The 20562-nt window shown below is 50.7% G+C and overlaps 1 protein-coding gene across 16 annotated transcripts in view; it reads left to right on the forward strand.

Annotated features, from left to right (window-relative positions):
• TACC2 (transforming acidic coiled-coil containing protein 2) overlaps window positions 1-20562 on the forward strand; it is a 230714-nt gene that overhangs the window by 186868 nt on the left and 23284 nt on the right. For 8 of the 16 annotated variants that reach the window (XM_069566725.1, XM_069566735.1, XM_069566727.1 and 5 more), the window contains 5 exons: window positions 5186-6497; window positions 10505-10565; window positions 11683-11977; window positions 18716-18777; window positions 19816-19931. In XM_069566725.1, coding sequence (XP_069422826.1) covers window positions 5186-6497; window positions 10505-10565; window positions 11683-11977; window positions 18716-18777; window positions 19816-19931 — 1846 coding nt within the window. The remainder of the gene's footprint in view (window positions 1-5185; window positions 6498-10504; window positions 10566-11682; window positions 11978-18715; window positions 18778-19815; window positions 19932-20562) is intronic. The other 8 variants (XM_069566733.1, XM_069566738.1, XM_069566741.1 and 5 more) reach the window with 3 other exon arrangements.

Here is a 20562-nt window from a genome sequence, read left to right on the forward strand (position 1 = left end):
CTTCCTCCTGGGGATCTTCCCAATCCAGGGATCGAACCCACATCTTTCGAGGCTCCTGCGTTGCAGGCAGATCTTTACCCCTGAGCCACCAGGGAAGCCCTTATTAATTACAATCGGTTATTATTTATATACTTGGAGGATGGAGAGCTAGGCTCCCTCTGTATGGGACCATTTCCCTTTGGATATATTGGATGAAGCTAAGTGTCTGAGGGCAAGGGTACCTTGTGTTAGCACCTTTGTGCCTCTGGGCCCGTGGATCTCTGCCCAGGGTGAGCTCACAGGGGATGGGGGGAGGGGAGGGACACGCAGCACAGCTGGCAGAAGTGCTCCAGTTAGAAGCGGTCAGCGCGGCTAAGTGGCATGGCCTTTGAAGACAGTCGGGGGAGAGGAGACGTCAGGAGGTGAGTTCATATTGAGCAAATACGTGTGCGATACAGACAGAAGATGTCCATCAGCAAGTCAAGGAGGACTGGGGACATCCTGACCTTGGGTTTCCGGCCTCCAGAGCTCTTATTCAGCCTGTGGATTTGTTCCAGTGGCCCGAGCTGGACTGCTGCAGCCACGAACCACCTCGTGAGCCTTTGAGCGTCATGAACCAAGGAGGCTGACTTTGTTCTCAGAGTGGGCCCGAATCTGGAGCCAGGGCAAGCACTGTCCAGGTCTGCCTGGGGGGGTGGATCCCTCTGGGGTCCTGACCCTCCTTACCTCTGTGTCCACAGCATGCCTCCCAGTGGCTGACGTATAGGAGGCACCCAGATTATCTGATGTATAGGAATGCGTGTGTGTGTGCTCAGTCCGACCCCATAGACTGTAGCCTGCCAGGCTCCTCTGTCCATAGGATTTCCCAGGCAAGAATACTGGAGTGGGCTGCCATTTTCTTCTCCAGGGGACCTTCCCAACCCAGGGATCAAACCTGCATCTCCTGAATTGGCAGGGCAACTCTTTGCCACTGAGCCACAGGGGAGGCCCGGATACATAGGAATGAATGAATACATTGTCTTCGTGTTGATACGGTGTGTGAGCATTTAGAAGTCCAGTGCGGGTGACTGGGAATCCAGCTGGCCCACACCTGCTCTGGAAAATCAAGGCCTGCGTGTGGCAGTGGCCCATTTCTCTGGTCTAGGGCTTCTCCTGAAGAGAACCGAAGGGCCCTCCCAACCCTGCTCTGGTTGCCAGACAGTAAGACGGTGGTTCTCAACCAGGGATTATTGTGCCCCATTCCCGGGGGACATTTGGCAATTTCTAGACAGGGACAACAGAGGATGAGATGGGTGGATGGCATCACCGACTCAATGGACATGAGTTTGAGTAAGCTCCGGGAGTTGGTGATGGACTGGGAAGCCTGGCGTGCTGCAGTCTATGGGGTTGCCGAGTCTGACACAACTGAGCGACTGAACTGAACTGAACTGAACTGAGTGAGACACATTTTTGACACATTTTGGATGGTATCATGGACTCGATGGACATGAGTTTGAGCAAGCTCCAGGAGTTGGCGATGGACAGGGAAGCCTGCCATGTTGCAGTCACAAAGAGTCAGATATGACTGAGCAACTGAACTGAACTGAGACACATTTTTGGGCTTCTCTGCTGGTTCAGACGGTAAAAAGAATCTACCTGCAATGCAGGAGACCCAGATTTGATCCCTCAGTCGGAAAGATTCCCTGGAGAAGGGATAGGTTACTCAGTCCAGTATTCTTGCCTGGAGAATCCCCATGGACAGAGGAGCCTGGCAGGCTACAGTCCATAGGGTTGCAAAGAATTGGACACGACTGATCAACTAAGGCTTTCAGACACATTTTTGGTTGTCACAGTTCAGGGTTGGGGAGGGTAAAGGCATCTTGTAGGCAGAAGCCAAAGATTCTTCTAGATATCCTACAGTGAACAGTATCTCCCCCAACTCTTCCCCGCACACACACACTGAGACAAAATACTTACCATCCTGACATGGACACAGTGCAGGGGCTTAGAAACCTTGCACCAAGATTCGATTTCCTGGTCCATGATGATTTAATTACGGTATGTCATGTCTAAAGAGGAAAGCCACATTAGGCAGTCAGAGAGCTTTTCTTCTGGGGAAAAGAGTGAGCAGATGGTTAAGCTGAGTATCTGCTGCATGTTTCGTGGTTTGGGGAGAACTCCTGACATCTGAAGGGCCTCATAAGGCTGCTGGGATATGCCTAGTAGCCTGGGAGAAAGCAGGCTGGCAGTTGTGGGCCTTGCTTTGGAAATGATGGGAAGCACTGAGGCTCATTCTGCCTCCCGCAAGGCCCACTTGAAACGCTGCATCCTCTGCGATCCCTGGCCTTTCTGTGCCCTCTGCACTGTGTGTCCAGGGCAGGAAGAGGAGCCAACTGCTGATGGAAGGAGGGTGCAAGTCTCTGGAGGAAATTGGTTTTAGAAAGGAGGAGGGAGGGGACATCTTCTTTTGAGATGAGCATGAATCCAGAGTGTGTTTGAGACATGGCGAATCTTTTGGTGGAAAAGGTTGAGAGGTTCCATCTTCTAGGACACGTGCTCCAAGTAGGGCCTGGGGTGGCTTTGGATGCCGAAGAGAAGGGAAGGTTTGAAACCATGATTGGCGAACAGACCTGCTTCCAGAAGGTCATCTCAATGCCAGAAGCATTTATTCAGCCAGCAAGAGAAAGTGTGACAGGTCCGGGGAAGACAAAGATAAATCAGAGCAGCTCCTGAACTCAGGAGGCTGTCATCTCCCGGGCAGCCCTTCATCTCCTCGGGTTCTCTGCCAAGTGCTCACCCCCTTGGAGTTGCAGCCATGAGCGTGAGTGGCCCTGAAAAAATCTACAGGGAGAAGCCATTTCGGCTGTTAAGTGAAAAAGAAAGTGAAAGTCGCTCAGTCATGTACGACTCTTTGTGATTCCTCTAGCCCAGAGTACTGGAGTGGGTAGCCTTTCCCTTCTCCAAGGGCTCTTCCCAACCCAGGGATCGAACCCAGGTCTCTGGTATTGCGGGCAGATTCTTTACCAACCACGCTCTCAGGGAAGCAAACATCTCCCAAACTTTGTTAGTTTGTTGGCATGAGGCGTTAGGGCTGCCAGATTTAGCAAACAAACGTACAGAGCATCCAGTTAAATTAGAATCTTAGATAAATAATGAGTGATTGGGACATATTTATATAAAAAACATGTTCGTTTATCCGAAATCCAAATTTAACTGAACATCCTATATTTCATCTGGCAACTGTTCTAGCAGGGGATGGGGTAGGTACTGCAGGATATAACTGCTGTCAGTGAAACACACTTTGGGAATGCTGGTCCAAGTCGCGTATATGCTAGCTCTCTCTCTCTCTTTTTTCCCTTTTTTGGCTTCACTGTGCAGCATGTGGGATCTTATTAACAGTTCCCTGGCCAGGGATCAAACCTGTGCCCCACCCCTCGCAGTGGAAGTGTGGAGGCCAAACCACTGGATCAGGGAAGTCCCTGTGCCAGCTCTTTAATCCCTTCTTCTGCGGACCACATTGCAACGTTTCCTCCCCTTTGGCTATTTACACATCTTTGGTCTTCTGGCCAATCATTTTCTGGCATCTAGACTGCCCAGGGTCTCTGTGAAGCTAGGAGAGCACGCAGGGCACCACCTAGTGCAGGCAGAACCTAGGGCAGCCGAGACAAGGCCAGGCTGGTTGCATCCCCGTGGAGCAGCGGGGCCCTGAGGTGATGGAGCATCTCTTGACCAGCATCTGGAGTGTCCACGTGCCTGTGTGCTCTGTCATGTCCAGTTCTTGGCGACCCCATGGACTGTAGCCCATTCTCCAGACAAGAATACTGGAGTGGGTTGCTGTGCCCTCCTCCAGGGGATGTTCCCAACCCAGGGATCGAACCCACATCTCTTCTGTTTCCTGCCTTGGCAGGTGGGTTCTTCACCCCTAGCACCACCTGGGAAGCCCAGGGCATCCACAGCATGTTTTAAAATAAGAAGCAGCATCCTTGGCTGGCACTGGCTGAGCGGGAGGGGAAGCTGGGAGGAAGCTGCAAAAAAATGGAGAGAGAATGGATGAGAGGGAGGTTGAGAAGAGAGGCGTGGCAGGTAGGGTTGGAGGGAGAGATTTCAGGGGGTGCCTAGAGTCGGGACAGGTGGCAGATGCATAAGCTTAGCTCTGCTGCAGTTGCCTGGGGCCTGCACTTAAAGGCTCTGCATATTCTAGAGCAGGCTGGTTGATGATAGTAGCTAATATTTACTGAAGGCTCACTATGTTTTACCTGCATTATTTCTCTGTCTTCCTTTCCTGCTCCTCTCCTTTACTTTAGCCACACTGGCCTTTGGTATTTCTGTAACACCCCACGTGTGGACTGACCCCAGGACCTTTGCACTTGCTGTTCCCTTTGCCTTACATGCTTTCCCCCAGATATCCCCACAGATAAAGATAAACACCTTTATCTTGTTTCTGATCTTGGCTTAAATGTTTTTTCCTTGATGGGCTTTGCTCAACTACTTTATTTTAAAATTGCAACACTCCTACCCTTTCTTTTTTTCCTTAGCACTTACCACCATCTGACAGCCCATACATGTTACTTGTTAATTGCTTCTTGACTGTCTTCTCCCTAAAGAACCTAACTTGCAGGAGGGCAAGGATTTTGTTCGTTATGGAGGCCCCAACACCCAGAATGGTGCCTTGCTTTGATCTGGCGCTTGGTAAATGTGTTTTAAATTTTTTTAATATTTATTTTTTGGCTGTTTCAGGCCTTAGTTGTGGCACACAGGATCATCGATGTTCATTGCATTTTTAGTTTTGGCATACAGGGGTTTTTTTTTTCTTCTTCTTCTTTTTTTAAAGTTACAGCAGGAGGGCTCTTTAGTTGCAGCATGTGGGGTCTCGTTCCCCAGCCAGGGGTTGAACCCTGGGCCGCCTGCACTGGGAGTGCAGAGTGTTAGCCACTGGACCACTGGGGAAGTCTAGGTAAGTGTATTTTAGATGACAGTGTTTAAAGGTACCCTTTAAACAGCTCTTATTGGTCCCATTTTACAGATGAGAAAGCTGAGGGTCTGCTTGTTCAGGGCCTGGAGCTGCCTGGTGAGAGCAGGATTTGTACCCAAGCAGCGTGCTTGTTGAGGGGTGGGTGGGCTGGCCTGGGGCTCTGGTGTTAGAGGGTGGTGATGGTCTGGCACTAGAAGAGGGACTCTCTTAAGTGTCCTGTGTCCTTCAACGATGGCTTTGTCTCCGTTCCCTCAGGATGCAGCTCTGAGCCGGCCTCCGTCCCCGATGGCCCCCGCAGCAGCTCCGTGGAGGGCAGTCCTTTCCATCCCCCACCACACTCCTTCTCCGCCGTCTTCGATGAAGACAAGCCGATAGCCAGCAGCGGGACTTACAACTTGGACTTTGACAACATCGAGCTAGTGGATAACCTTCAGACCTTGGAGCCTCGCCCCTCAGACCCTAAGAATCAGGACTGCAAGGTGAACTCACGGAGGAAGTCCACGGACTCCGTCCCCACCTCTAAGTCGACGTTGTCCCGCTCGCTCAGTCTGCAAGCCAGTGACTTTGATGGTGCTTCTTGCTCAGGCAACCCCGAGGCCACGGCCCCGGTCGCGGATGCGTACAGCGCGGGTTCGAGCAGTGCTTCCAGTACCCTTAAGCGAACTAAGAAACCGAGGCCACCTTCCTTAAAAAAGAAACAGACCACTAAGAAACCCCCTGAAACGCCCCCAGTGAGAGAGACGCAGCACGAGCCGACCGGAGAGAGCCCTGACCCCAGCGAAGAGAATCAAACAGCCGGAACGAGACCAGAACCTGCCAGGGCAGAAGGCTCCAGATCAGCCTTATCGGAGGAGGCACCCCCAGAGCCTGCTGCTGCCCCCAAGGCGGCCTGCCCCCTGGACTGTGAGGCTGCAGAAGGGGCCGTCCCCCCAGCTTCGGGGGGTGGCAGAGTGCAGAACTCACCTCCCATTGGAAGGAGAACCCTGCCTCTGGCCACAGCCCCTGAGGCAGTGGAGGTGACCCCATCAGATAGTGGGGGGCAAGAGGACTCCCCAGCCAAAGGCCTCTCAGTGAGGCTGGAGTTTGACTATTCTGAGGACAAGGGTAGTTGGGACACCCAGCAGGAAACCCCGCCTCCCACTAAAAAGATAGGCAAAAAGCCGGTTGCCAAAATGCCCCTAAGGAGGCCAAAGATGAAAAAAACACCCGAGAAACTCGACAACACCCCTGCCTCGCCTACCAGGTCCCCTGCTGAACCCAATGACATCCCTATCGCTAAAGGTACCTACACCTTTGATATTGACAAGTGGGATGACCCCAATTTTAACCCTTTTTCTTCCACCTCAAAAATGCAGGAGTCTCCCAAACTGCCCCAACAGTCCTACAACTTTGACCCGGACGCCTGTGATGAGTCCACTGATCCCTTTAAGACGTGCTCTAAGGCCCCCAGCTCACCTTCTAAATCCCCAGCCTCCTTTGAGATCCCAGCCAGTGCCGTCGAAGCCAATGGAGTGGACGGGGATGGGCTGAACAAGCCCGCCAAGAAGAAGAAGACGCCCCTTAAGACGTAAGTTCAGGGGTGCAGGTGGTAAGGTCAGAGGCGGGGCTGGGCGCTGGCTGTATCGTTGCTCACTTGCCTGGAAACCTGGGCTGCCGTGCCCCCCGCCATTTGCCACAGCGCCACATGCTTGCAGCAGGGTACCCATTTTCATTCCTCTCCGCGCCCATAGTGGTGCTGTGTCCCATCCTCACGTCCCTTTGGGTCTAGAGTCCTTGACCTCTTGCCTCGATCAGTTAGTGGTCTAAAGCTTTACTTGTAGCTGAAGACCTGACCTTGAACTTCAGGAGAGAGTGGGGGAATCCATGGAAAGGGAGCAGCCCAGTGGTGGCCTGGTCAGCCTCCCTATTGGTGATTTAGCATTTTCTGTTTAACATGTGAATTGCTTTTTGGAGTGGCCTGGAAACTAAGGGATCCACCCTTTAAAATGTTACTAAGATTTTGTAGTATTTGTTTCTGCCCTTTAATGAGACATTAGGCCATTGGAAAGACCCTGATGCTGGGAAAAACTGCAGGTAGGAGGAGAGGGGGCGACAGGATGAGATGGTTGAATGGCATCACTGACTCAGTGGACATGAGTTTGAGCAAACTCAGGGAGATAGTGAAGGATGGGGAAGCCTGGCGTGCTGTAGTTCATGGGGTCACAAAGAGCTGGACACGACTTAGTTACTGAACAACAACAAGCCCAAGAGGCAAACACAATAGACTCAAGAAGCCCATGAGGGAGAGGCCTGGTCTGGGCCCCTTCCTGTACCCTGGCTACCCTGTAGGAAGCACCCATGTTGTTTCTGCCCCTTTATCTACTCATCTTCATAGATGAGAGTCCACAGGCCCTGTGGATCCAGAAAAGATCAATGGAACCTGAAAGGGAGAAGCGGTCCCCACAGTCTCCAGGAGGCCATGAGTAATCGGGTCTGCTGTCCAGACTGTGGTTGAGTGGATTGCACTTGATACACATGTCCATGCCTCTGGAGTCCAGCCCAGGATGGCTGCAGGTCCATCCTTGGGGCTTTGGTCCAAGTGTAGTGTGGTTTGGTGCTTGGAGCCTTTCTCCTTGCTCTCGAGTGAAGTATCATCAATCATTTGACCAGAAGGCCAGGCTTCTGGTGGCATCTCAGCAGAACAGACCATGACTGCTGGCCCCTCTGAGTCTGCCTGGCACAGATCAAGATAGGGTAACCTGCTTACCTCTCTTTCTGCACTCCCCACCGCCCCCAAACATTTAACATTTGAGAAGAACCCGAGGCTTCCTGAGAAGAGGGTCTCTAAGCAGGCTTTGACCTTGGGTGGTGGTGGTGGCTGGAAGGCAGTCCTAGCCAAAAATGTGGACTTGTTTTTTTTTTTAGATCACCTGCTAACCCACGTCCTTCTTAAAGATTCCCTAGAATCTGTGTTGGAAGCTTTATCTTAAGCCTCGAACAGGAGAAAAAGGAAATGGCCACACCACAAAGCCATTTGTCTCATTTTGGTGGGGTGAGAGTCAACTTGAAGGCATCACCTTCTCCTTCCCCACAAGACAGCTTGGTTCTGTTCTGTTCTGTCACCAGAGCCGACTGAGGTCAGGGACGCCTACCTGTCCTCAGGTCTCACCTCTGGTGCAGATGGCTAGGAGTCCTTCACTGGGGTGGCAAGGCTCTTTGAGCCACCAACACTTTATGGGATAATTGGAACTGAGGGAGGAAGGTGTTCCCCGACAGCTCCTCTCCAAAAAGCTGGGATGTTGCCCCCGCGTCCAAGCTGAACACTGGATGGCCCCTTCAATAGCCAGTCATCTGCAGATTTATCTTTTTTGTCAGTTCCTTCTGTCTGTCTCTCTTTTTCTTTGTCTTCTTGTCTTAGGATGGTTGAAGATGTGATGTCTGTATGTTCTCTGTTGTAAGTAAATTTAACGGAATCTGCCTCTTATGCCAAATGTGCTTTTTCCTGCCTTTGCTTTTGCTTCCAAGCTCTTTTTTATTTCCTTTCCGTGGCTGCTGCTTACACATTTCTGTGGCGGGCCTGGGAATGACGGGGCATGGGGCTTCCCAGTAGCAGAGGTTATTTGTCTGTTTCATAGTGATTAGCATAAGTGAAACTGCTTGGCTGTGAAAACGTGATTATCCAACATCTGCCTGCTTGTCAGGAATGGAACCTCTTTTTTTTTTTTTCTCCCCTTGCATATTGGATGTCTTCATCTGAAACCCATACTTTTTTTTTAATTTTTAAACTCTCATTCCATTCTTCCATTTTAAATGGGACAAGTAGGCGATTGCTTTCAAAGCATTGTGGCTTCACCTTAAAATAACCATCCAGTCTGACCACAGGCAGGAACTGCTGTTGCTTGCTCTGGCTACATGTGAAGCAGAAATGTTTGGGCTGTTTCAAATTGAGACCGATGGGAGCCCCCTGAAATGCAGGGTCAGCTCAGAGTGGAGCACACGGCTGAGAGAGCCATCGCCAGGAGGCTTCCGGGCAGGGTGTCCGCATGCCATCTGGGGGTTGCCTTGTTGAGGGAAACAGCAACAGGTCGGACCACCTCTGTGCCTGTAGTGCTGTGCATTCCAGGCCGTGAGAGATCGTGCAGGCCGCTCCCAAGGGCCCATGGACAGGCTTCTTCTTTGCCTCTACATCTTTCCAAGAGAAGCTGGCCTGGTCCCAGGCTCCCAGCAGCCCTGGGATAGAGTGGAGTCTCTCAGGGTCTCTTCTGCCCTAGGGGTTTCTCCAGTATTTTAGAGCCACTTAGCAACTGTAAAATACACAGTTGCGTATTTATGTGCACGAATAAATATATGCTTCAAGCTGTAATGGCACTGTTCACGTGACAGATGCCACAGATGCTGTAAATAACCATTTATAGTATCTTTCATAACTGGATGCCATTGTTGGAGTGTTTTATCTGAGAGAACACAAGGGGGAACTTGGTGCCCAATTGCTCTGTCCATAGAGCAGGAGATGGAGAGTGGGAGTGTAAGATGAGGGGATCCCCCCCACCCCAGGCCTTTGCCTTTCTGGAGGCCGGACCAGACCACTGAGGGGCCTGAGACCATGGGGCAGAGTCTGGTCTACAGGTGGAGAAGTCTCCATTCTGATTGCGGAAATTACCCCCCTATCACCCAGTAAATATAATAGAACCATCTATGCTAAAAAATCCCTTCCTTCTGAATCTTTCAGGAATCTGAGCTGATGTCTCCTTTGCCTAGGTCCTCCTCTCCCCCACCCTCACCCCCAGTTATTTACATGAAGGACAAAAAAGTGACCAGAGGTGTTCATTGTGATTAGGAAAGGCTTTTTTTTTTTTAATGATCTCCTCTCTGAAAAAATATTTCTGGAGTTTGGTTGCCCAGCAGTATGTATGTACTTCACTGAACTGTACACTTAAGAGTGTTTGAGATGGTAAATTTTATGTGTATTCTGCCATAAATGGAAAAAAAAAACCAAAACGATGTCACCCCTGGCCCTGCCTTTAATCAGAATCCCACCCAGAAGGTCAGAGGTGTGGGAACCCATTAGGCTCAGAGTTCCTGCATGTAGGAGAGAATCTTCCAGTTCCCTCCGAAGACCCAGACCTTGCCTTCCTATTTCTGCACGACTCTTTCAGCTGTTTGAGTGCCGTGTCGGCTTGGCCTTCAGTCAGTTGGTTCCTGTTCATTGGTGTCGTGAACTCACATCCCCTCTCCCACCTTAGTTGGTTCAGACCCTCCTGGATGAATGCAGACGTGTTAATCCGCTCACCAGATTCTGGTTTTTTAAAGTAAGAGCATCTGGGCAAAGTTAGCTTCACTTTCTGGGTCGGCTCTCCACAATGGCAGCTCTTCAAAACACTTCTGGCTTGATGAATCTTTCCCTCGAGGGCAACAGTGTCTGTTGAAAAATCAGAATGGATTGTCAGTGTGGACGTCTTTCACTCGGGGTGGGAGTGGTGTGGACGGGAGGGTGGTCTGGGCCAGATACTCGGCACTCACGCTGCGGGCCTCGGTCGGCTCTGGAATGTTCTATGCCTCTGTCCGTTGTGTTTACATTTCTCATTTTGTTTCCAGTGACACATTTAGGGTGAAAAAGTCGCCAAAACGGTCTCCTCTCTCTGATCCACCTTCTCAGGTATACTGTTCCCTTGATATTTATCATTTTATTGCTCCCCCGGGGGTGGGGGGGCAAGAGTCAAGACTGATGGGTGTTTATACTCTACTAGTCAGTTGCTCATCACATCCATGTTTCCAACACCTTCTCCTTGTCGTCTACATGGAGGGCCCCTCAGTGTTTGCAAGACTTGGTTTTGATCACTTCCCTTGGGGAAATGTCAGAGAATGTCCCCAGAATTGGCAGATGCCCAGGAAAAATGTTAGTTCTCTGGGAATCGTGCTGGTCCGTTCTGGCCAGTTAATCTGCTGAGAACATCCTTAAATATCAAGTTTAGGAAGTCTGTGGAGATAAACGCATATTCAGTGAAAAAGAACTGGACGTGCGTGAGGAGCCCTGGATTGTGTAACCAGCACCAGGACTGGGGTGGAAAAGGGACCCCATCCCTAAAGAAATGGGGGCTGGGCTCTTTCTTCATACAGTTCCCTGTCTCCCTCTTACCAGTTCCTCTCACCTGTACAGACCAGGAAAGTGTGTTAGGCCATTCAAGGTCATAAAACAAGCAGATCTCCTCTGTCGCCCTCATCCAAGCCAGTGAGACCCCAGCCAGGCCAACCCTGGCCAGGGCAGGGCTACAGAGAGGCGCCCAGCCCCACCAGAGGGGTCTTGGGTCCGGTGCCACATCTGTGGCAACATTTTTGGGCTCCCACCCTGCCCTGCTCAGCTGCACACCTCTGTGGAGATAGGGCTGAAACTCACTTTCTCTACCTCTGGCATCAGGCATGACGATTGTTGGGTGATGTCGGTGGTATTGATGTCCAGCCCTTTGTGGGCATAACACTATAGTTGTCCTAATAAAAGTGCCAGTTGTAAAAATTTTTATTTTTCTCAAAGTGAGTGAGCAGGAATGTCTCAAATAATCAAAACACAAAATCCTGATTCCTTTTTAAACCCATGGTCATCACCCCCTGAAGCAAGCCATCAGAAAAGGAAATTCATAGAGGAAAGAATTTGTTTCCTTGGAACAGTTTTGAGCAGAGGAATGTGACAGGGTCCTGTCCTTGGTGGAGGTACCCAGATCCCGTGGGTGGGCACAGATACGGGGCTAGAGGAGAGACGGCTTCCCTTCTCCTGGTAGGACCCCACCCCCGCGGCCACGCCGGAAACGCCACCCGTGATCTCAGCGGTGGTCCACGCAACTGACGAGGAGAAGCTGGCGGTCACCAATCAGAAGTGGACGTGCATGACGGTGGATCTGGAGGCTGACAAACAGGACTACCCCCAGCCCTCTGACCTGTCCACCTTTGTGAACGAGACCAAATTCAATTCACCCACGGAGGGTAAGCAACGTGGTGGCCAGCTGGACTCCCACCCTGCCTTGGAGGCTACTGCCCCTAGGGAGCAAAGGGCCAGGAAAGAAACCGCTAAGCCAGGTAACTGTGCTGTGGATCGCTGCTTCCCGGGGCTCCCTGAGCTAGGCTGCCTGTTAACACAGCCTGAGGCTTGAACCCAGCTGTGCCGTGACCCGTAAGCACCTGCTAAGAGCTAGCAGAGCGCCCACTAACACCTGGCCCTGAGCTCCCCCGAGCTTTGTACCTTCTCAGCTGTATGGCTTGTGTTCCTTGAGGATTTTGTGTCGAATGCTCAGCTGGGTAAACTGGCCCGGGGGCCTCTCGGGGTCCCCACAGTTCATTGGCCCCTAGGGACCTTCCACCATGTGACCAGCACCTTCTGCTCAAGCCCTAAACCAGAGGCTCCCCCTCGGCTTGCCTGCGAGAACCCTGAGTCCTTCTCACAGGCCCTAGGCGTGTCACTTACATCATTCATATCTTCTTTCCCCTTAACATGCATCAACTTGCAGCTGTCTGCCTGGTTCTTTGGCTTGAAAAATCCATATATCTTAAGTTGGCAACTAGAACCTTCCAGGGAGGGATATGATGGCACCCTGCATTCCCAGTCCTCATGGGGCCTGTCCTCCACCCACCTCATGTGGGGCTTGTGAGCCTAGTCTTCGGCCGTCATTCCAGTACTCTGGGCTGTCGTTGATGGGTCTGAGTTTCCCCTTTCTAAGATCTTAATTTCTAGCAAGTCTTAAAAACTAAGTAGCATTCAGTATGAGGACAATCATGCAGGGAAACCTTACCCACTTCTTCGCTGCAAATAAGGAACCGTGATCTCTATGAGGCCACCTCCTGCCCCCGACCTGGGTGGAGCAAGGGTGTAACCAAGAAAATTTTTTAAATTTATTTTTAATTGGAGGAAAATTGCTTTACAATATTGTGTTGATCTCTGCCGTACATATTGGAGAAGGAAATGGCAACCCACTCCAGTGTTCTTGCCTTGAGAATCCCAGGGACAGAGGAGCCTGGTGGGCTGCCATCTATGGGGCTGCACAGAGTCGGACACGACTGAAGCGACTTGGCAGCAGCAGCAGCTGCCATACGTCAGCGTGAATCCGTCATAGGTGTACATATGTCCCCTCCCTCTTGAACCTCCCTCCCACCTCCCCTCTGAAAGTGAAAAGTGAAAGTGTAGTCACTCAGTCATGTCCGACTCTTCAACCCCATGGAGTGTAGCCCGCCAGGCTTCTCTGTCCATGGAATTCTCCAGGCAAGAATACTGGAGTGGGTTGCCATGCCTTCCTCCAGGGGATCTTCCCGACCTAGAAATCGAACTCAGGTCTCCCACATTGCAGGCAGATTCTTTACCGTCTGAGCCACCAGGGGACTCCCACCCCTCTAGGTTGTCACAGGGCATCTGACTTGAGCTCCCTGTGTCATACAGCAGATCCCCTCTGGCTGTTTTATCCGTGGTAATTTACATATGTCCATGCCACTCTCTCAATTCATCCCGCCCTCTCCTTTCCCCACTGTGTCCTCAAGTCTGTGCTCTATGTTCTTGTCTCCACTGCTGCCCTTTTTAACTTGGAAAGCTTCCTCTGGAGGCTCTTCTTGATCCGGGGCCTGGGTGGCTTGCTTTGTGCCCAGAGGTTTCTGAGTAGTGGTACAGTGAGAGCCGTTTCAAGTCTGGGGGAGACTGTGGATGCTTATCTTATGACACGCCTTTCTGTATTTTGATGTTGAAAGACTTGGACTTCAGGGCACTGTATTTTCTGAATAATGGAGGCTTTGGTTGGCTGTCAGGTTAGCCCTGCGGCCGGGGGCTTGGGAGGCTTAACAGTGACCATCTTACTCCACCGTGACCCTGGGGGCCTGGGATCTGGCCTCAGCTCTACTTCCTCTTCCTCTCTGCACACACCCCTGGGCCAGGAACCCCACCGGATGGGACCCCCCATCCAGCCCCTCTGCGGTGGCTGCTGCAGGATACCCGGCACCTCCCTGTCTCTCGGGCTTGTCCTGCCCACTCCCAGCCTTTCCCTGGTCATGGCCCCTCACTGCCTATCCTCAGTGCCTGCTCTGAACCTACTTTGAGGTTGCTTGATGCGGTAACAATGATCCGAGTGCATCTCTTGCTTCTCCCCTAGATTGTGTCTTTCTTGACAACAAGAACCCTATCTGAGGCAGCTTTTCTCACAGCGCCATGAACACAGTGGGAGCTAAAGACAGCTTTGTAGGGAGAGAAAATAGAAGGCTAGGCAGGTGTACAGGGTAGTGTCCACATAGTCTGATTTTTGCATCACTCACGTCTTGTGTGAGGGAGATGTGCGGAGGTGTGTGGACATCCCAGAAGCAGCAGGAGTAGGTGAGGACCAGCGGGGACCTGGCCATTTTGATAGCTCCTGCTGGTTCACATCTCTTGAGGTTTGAAAAGGATCTGTTAAATGTCATAGAAACGTATAGAAGCCAACCTGAGCTTGCCATTGTAGACAGGAATCAAAAAGTCTATGTGTTTTGTGGTATATGTATGTGGTTGTATTACCAGGAATCAAATAGATACATGCATTATTTTCATAGAAAACAGAAAATCCCTGGGTCAGCAAGATCCACCGGAGAAGGAAGTGGCAACCTATGGACAGAGGAGCCTGGCAGGCTACAGTGCAAAGGGTTGCAAAGATTCAGACATGACTGAGTGACTAAGCACGCAAGAAAACAGAGAGAGCCTAATAATACCTTTTAAGCTAGCAGGTACCTCATTCAGTGGTGACATCCATTTCTTCATCTTCAACTTGGAACGAAGACCACTCACTAGCTCACTGACATATTCGAGAATTGTTTTCTGCAAAAAAAACATTTACAAATAGGTAAATCCGTAAGTTTGGAACAAAACTCTAGTAAACTCTGCCTTCTTAGAAAACGACTGTGAAAATTTGGGAAGCCCTGCCCGTAGTTGTAGCTGGTGGGTGATGGGAAATCCACTGGACATGTGAATAAAGAAGAGCTGCCGTTTCGGGAGTTGTGGTCTGTGTCCATCTCTTGGGAGTTCCCTCCAGCAACCGGACATAGAAACTGATGAAGCCCTGTTCTTGAATTGACCTTCCTGTTCATGAGGTCACATCTGGCCACACCAGGTGGAGGGTGGGGAGCAGATATGTTCCCCAGAAAGAACCTAAGAGCGGAGGATCTGAGCTGTTAAAGATTGAGGGGCTAATCCACGTAGGACCAGGTTTGCCCAACTCGAAGGGCCTCTTCTTCCCCACCACAGTCTTTATGTGACCGTCTTTCAGGCTTCCTTTCATTAAGTGTAGAATGAGGATGTTGAACTTCCTTACCTGGGTCCACAGGAGAGTCACATCATCTTAATATTCCCCCAAAAAACCTGAATAGACCTAGTTTAGATGGATGCCCAGCTAGTTAGAATTGCATGTTTGGGGTCTGTAAGCACATCAGCTCTGTGGTGACACCAGTAGTCTCCAATTGCTTAAAACCGGAGCTTTATGATCAAACATTTTCCTTTGAACCCTTGCTTAGCAAATGCCATTTTCTAGGGCAGTCTTTTGAAACGTGATGCCTTGAGAGGAAACTTAGTCTATGTGATTACCAGGGATGAAAAGTTTAGGAACCACTGGGCGACAGAGCCTCCAAGATCCCCCGTCTCTGGTCCGAGACCCTGAGGGAGTGGTGGCTTTAGATTCACAGATCTGGATGGCCCATTGCTAGGGCATCAGCCTCTCCCTCCTGCATCCATTAGAGGGGAAGGTGTCCTCAGGAGGAAGCCTAACCTATTCCTCAGTTCAGTTCAGTCACTTGGTCGTGTCCGACTCTTTTTGACCCCATGGGCTGCAGCATGCCAGGCTTTCCAGTCTATCACCAACTCCCAGAGTTTGCTCAAACTCATGTCCATCAAGTCCATGGTGCCATCCAACCATCTCATCCTCTGTCGTCACCTTCTCCCATCTTCAATCTTTCCCAGCACCAGGGTCTTTCCCAATGAGTCAGTTCTTTACATCAGGTGGCCAAAATATTGGAGCTTCAGTGGTGGGCACCATTGCCATTGAGATACAGACATATAGAAGGGCCATCCTGGGAAATCGGAGCAGCGTCCTTGTCCCTTTCTGAAAGCCTCTTCTCCTCTCATCACATATGTTAAAAGTTTCAGAAATATTAGCAGTGAGCAATTAGACCTGGTTGAAATCCGTTACCTTTTGCATGACCAGATGTGGGGCTTTACATCATTTCATTTTATCCTGTAAGACGTGTGCACTTTGAACTCTATTTTATGAATGAGTCAATAAGCCTAGAGAAGTTGGTGAGGTGGCTTCCTTGATCCTGGGAATGACAATCTGGACTCAGCTGCATCCTTCCGGCTTCTGCTCAGGCTCCTTCTGGTCCTCTAGCAAAGCTCCAGCAAAGAGTCCCATGAAAACAGCAGTCCAGCCCTCTCACTGTGCATTGCCTTCAGAATGACGGGACCCATTAACAATAACGTCAGGCCTCTTCAGCTCAAAGCAGCACATGCTTTAGTGAGCTGCCTCTTAGATGTAAAGACATTGAGCTGCTTGGTATAATTGCTGTTACCTTTCTTTGCTGGTCTGCCAGCTGTGTGTGCCATGATGTAAAAAAGGGGCTAAAATTGCATGTGGCTCCCCTCTCCGAGCTTGCCCTCTGAGGCTTAGAATTTAAGGCAGGTGAGTGAGATTTTGAAAAGCAAGTTCAGTAAGATGTTTTCTCAAAATATCTGAGAACCTGGGACTTCCATGGTGGTCCAGTGGTTAAAACTCAACGCTTCCACTGCAGGGGGGTGTGAGTTTGATCCCTGGTCGGAAAAGTTAGATTCTCACATACCACGTGGTGCAGCCAAAAAACAAAAAAATATATCTGAGATGCTCTTGGCAGGTAGGAAAGAAGGCAGATAAATGAGCTCAGCGACCTAAAACTCACCCAGATCTGCTGCCAGGAAAACGAGCACAGATTCCAGGTGGGACCCTGAGGCGAGCTGGTAACCAGAGCTAGCTAAGCTGGGGTCCCAGGGCCCAGAAAATCTCCACAGTGGCCCCCAGGTTATTCGGTGCCACGGTAGAGTATGTTTGTGTGTGTGTGTTGGGGGTGGTGGTGGGAGGCTTTCTGTTAAATCAATTAGGATAAAATCATGCCTTGGCAATAGCAGTGATACCTTGGAGGAGCAAAGAGCTGATTTTGTAGTATCTTCTCCACTTAGTCTTTAGCAGAACAATAAAAATGAGTGCTGGCATCCTCCAGAAGAGGCCCTAGAAATCACTCTGTCTTTCACTATCCCCTGCCTTTGGAAGATAGTAAGTCTTAATAAATGAACGCTTCTGTGTCTTCAGTCGAGGCAGACCCCGGGGACAGGTTCACAGCACGGTTATAGACACTGAGCTCCTGCCCAGCATGTGATTCGGCTTAGTCCGTGTTCCTCCGCAGGGATGCACAAGTCAGCACCTTCAGGATGTGTGAGGTCTTTCTGGCCATTAATCCACAAAACCATCTCCATTCCCATGAGCAGGTCACGCCTGCCAGAAAGATGCATTTGCTTCATCCCAGAGATTCCTGAAAAGTCATCCACGGGGTTAAGTACTGGAGTTTATTCAGCCAAAACCACACACACTTGCAAGTTTTGAGAAAGTCTTTGAGGAAATCCTTCATTTATTATTTTTTTGGCCTTGCCTCACGGCATGCAGGGTCTTAGTTCCCTGACCAGGGATCGAACCCATACCTCCTGCAGTCTTAACTCCCGGATCACCAGGAAGTCCTGGATATATCTCATTTTAAAGTTCATATTTAAAGGATCATTTAAAAACGATCCCTTCTGTTGAATATGCTTATGAATATATAGGAATGAGGGAATTTAAACCAGAAGAACTGCTGCTATTTCTGTTTATTTAAAAAAATTAAGGCATTGGGCTTTAGGGATTGCCATTGACACTCTTGCTTTCTGAGTGGGTCATGTCACGTCTTGCTTTTCTTAAGTGGAAAAGAGCCGTCGGGTAGCTGTGGGTTGGGGTTTTTGCGATGATAGGGTCCTCTTCTGTCTTGTTCACTACCGTATCCACCGTGCCCTGCACTGTCAGGCACTTAGTAGGTGCTCAGAGTCCATTCGCCAGACAGGGACGTGGATGGAGTGGCAGAGCTGGGTCTCCACCTGTAACTGCCTGGGAGGCAGGCAATGGGATTTCTAGTCTCCAGTGAGAGTATCTGGAGTTTTCCTTGTAGCCTAAAGTCTCCTGTCAACTTGAAATAGGCCATTACTCCACCAAATTGGACTTTAATAGTCTTTGTGTCTGAACATTTGATTCAGACCAGCCCCTTGGTACTGGCAGAATTGGGGGGAATGTTCTAAGCGACTTGCAGAGCTTCTCTTATAACAGCCCTGCTCTTCCCCCTTGCTTCCATCAACCAAATGGGCAGCTCGGGTCCAGTTCCAAAATGTCACCAGGGCTTGGGAAGATTCCCTGAACTGCACTTGAGACTTTCAGAGAAAGCAACACCCAGAGGGTACGCACACTCTGATCTGAAAACTCAGTGCAGGATGCTCAGATCTTTTCCCAGTCAAATCCGTGCTTGGTCTTGACATATAATTCCCGTGGACTCTCAGACTCCCAAGTGGCCGAAGCCCCTTTATGGTAAGAGGTTTACCACTTGTCTGAAGATAGCTAAGGCGAGCCTCCCCTTTTGACTGTATTGGAAATCTCAGTCAGTGGACATTCTCAGGAAGCCTAAAGCCTTGTTCCAGGCCCCACCTTGCCCAGCCAAACAAATCTTTGGTTTTCATTTCTCCCTCTCTGGTGCTCACCTCTCCTTTTGTTTCTTTTGCAGAGTTGGATTACAGAAACTCCTATGAAATCGAATATATGGAGAAAATCGGTTCCTCCTTACCTGTGAGTTCTTCTGCCTCCAGCCAGCAGGGGACTTGCTTTCCACCCTGTTTTGGGGTCAGTTTAGTGACCCGGGGCTGGAGTCGGGGACGGGGTTGAGGTTTGCCTCAGTCCACTTCAGATGCCATTTTCAGGGAGGAAACGATGGGATGCTGTTAGACTTCCTGCAGAACTACTTCCTCTGGCTGAGAAAGCGCTGGTCCGAGGTTTCTTTTGAGAAGGCAGAAGGCTAGTGGTTGTTTTTAAGCTATACCATGGTCCTGTTTCTTCAGACTAACTGCTTTCTGTAATTGAAGATGATCCCTTTGAGCAGTAAGTCTGTCCCCCATTCCTTTCTCGTTTTGAGTCACTATGATGGGCGGCTGTCTTCCCTGGCTTCATATGTGTTGCCCCCGGGTGTTTGGTCCTGAACGCGACCTCTTGCGTCGTGCTGTCTTCGGGCAACACCCACAGGGGCGTGGCGATGCCCAGGGGTGGGGGGTGGCGCTTGTGCGACACCCAGGATCCCAGACTTGTTGCTCTTCCATTTCTTTCTCTGCATCGTTCGTAGATGTGAGGTCGCTGCTTCTAAACCACAGTTGCTGTAAGTCAGTGAACCTCGATGGTGATGCTGATCACACTAGTCCATCACGCCCGTGTCCCCCCATTCAACTGTGGGCAGCACCTGGGCGGGCTCTCTCCGACCCCTCTGTTTATCCTGGGTGGCCAGCGTGCTTGTGCACCCAGAGGGGATGGCCACTAAAGTCAGTGGCCGAGCAGCAGTGAGCGTGTCTCACACCAACTCCATCGCAGTCAATCCTTCTCGGAAACGTTCCCCTCTGGGTGGAGTCACACTTTCTCTTTCCACCTTCCCCTTCCTGCCATCCTCGCCTCCTCTCTCCTAGCCAGTACCACTTTCTCCTCTCTTCGGGGAGGCTGGAGAGAAAGGAAGGCTCCTTCCTGGCCAGTTAGCTGTCCCCATCGAAGTGTGCTCTGGTTTTCGTCTCGGTAGCGCATTCAAACCATGGTGGCTGAGCTGACATGTGACTTTGATCCCTGCAGCAGGACAACGATGCCCCGAAGAAGCAGGCCTTGTACCTTATGTTCGACACGTCTCAGGAGAGCCCGGTCAAGTCTCCCCCCGTCCGGATGTCTGAGTCTCCAACGCCGTGTTCAGGGTATGACTGCCGTGATGAGAGAGCTATGCCCTGGAAGGCAGGTCCCTGGCCTCTGAGCCCCTACACTTCTCTCCTGACCTCGATTCATTTGTACACATGCAGCCCACGTCTCCATCTCAGCGTCCACTCTGACGCAGATGCAGTGGGTTTGTCCCTGGCTGCCCTTTGGACTGAGCTGGGGTCCTTTAACCAACTGAACGTGTGCACCCCTCTCATCACCTCCCAGCACACACGCCGCTTGATTCCGTGATTCGTGCCATGGGGAGGTAGCGTGCTGGAGCATTCCGAGCTGCAGTCCCACTCCTGGTCCTCACTGGTCACTTGAACCCTCCTGGGCTGCTCTGCCCTCATGTGTAAACTGAGAGTAGGGAATACAATCGACCTTGTAGGGATTTTATGAAGATGAATTGAGGCGCTGAGTCTTACAGGCATCCCCCAGTGGGGACGGGGCTAGGGGTCCCTGTCCAAAAAGTCATCAGGGGGAATGAACGGAGATGCTGTAAGGAGAGCACCGGTCATGAGGCCTGGCACAAATGAAGTGCCTGATAAGTGCTGATTGTTAATAAGATGGGAATGTAAGCCTTTGTCAGGGTCCGGTTCTGAGCTGTGTGGTGCTGGGTCGGGTGCGGGT

This window comes from Ovis canadensis, chromosome 22 (assembly GCF_042477335.2).
Source record: "Ovis canadensis isolate MfBH-ARS-UI-01 breed Bighorn chromosome 22, ARS-UI_OviCan_v2, whole genome shotgun sequence".
NCBI classification, from domain to species: domain Eukaryota; kingdom Metazoa; phylum Chordata; class Mammalia; order Artiodactyla; family Bovidae; genus Ovis; species Ovis canadensis.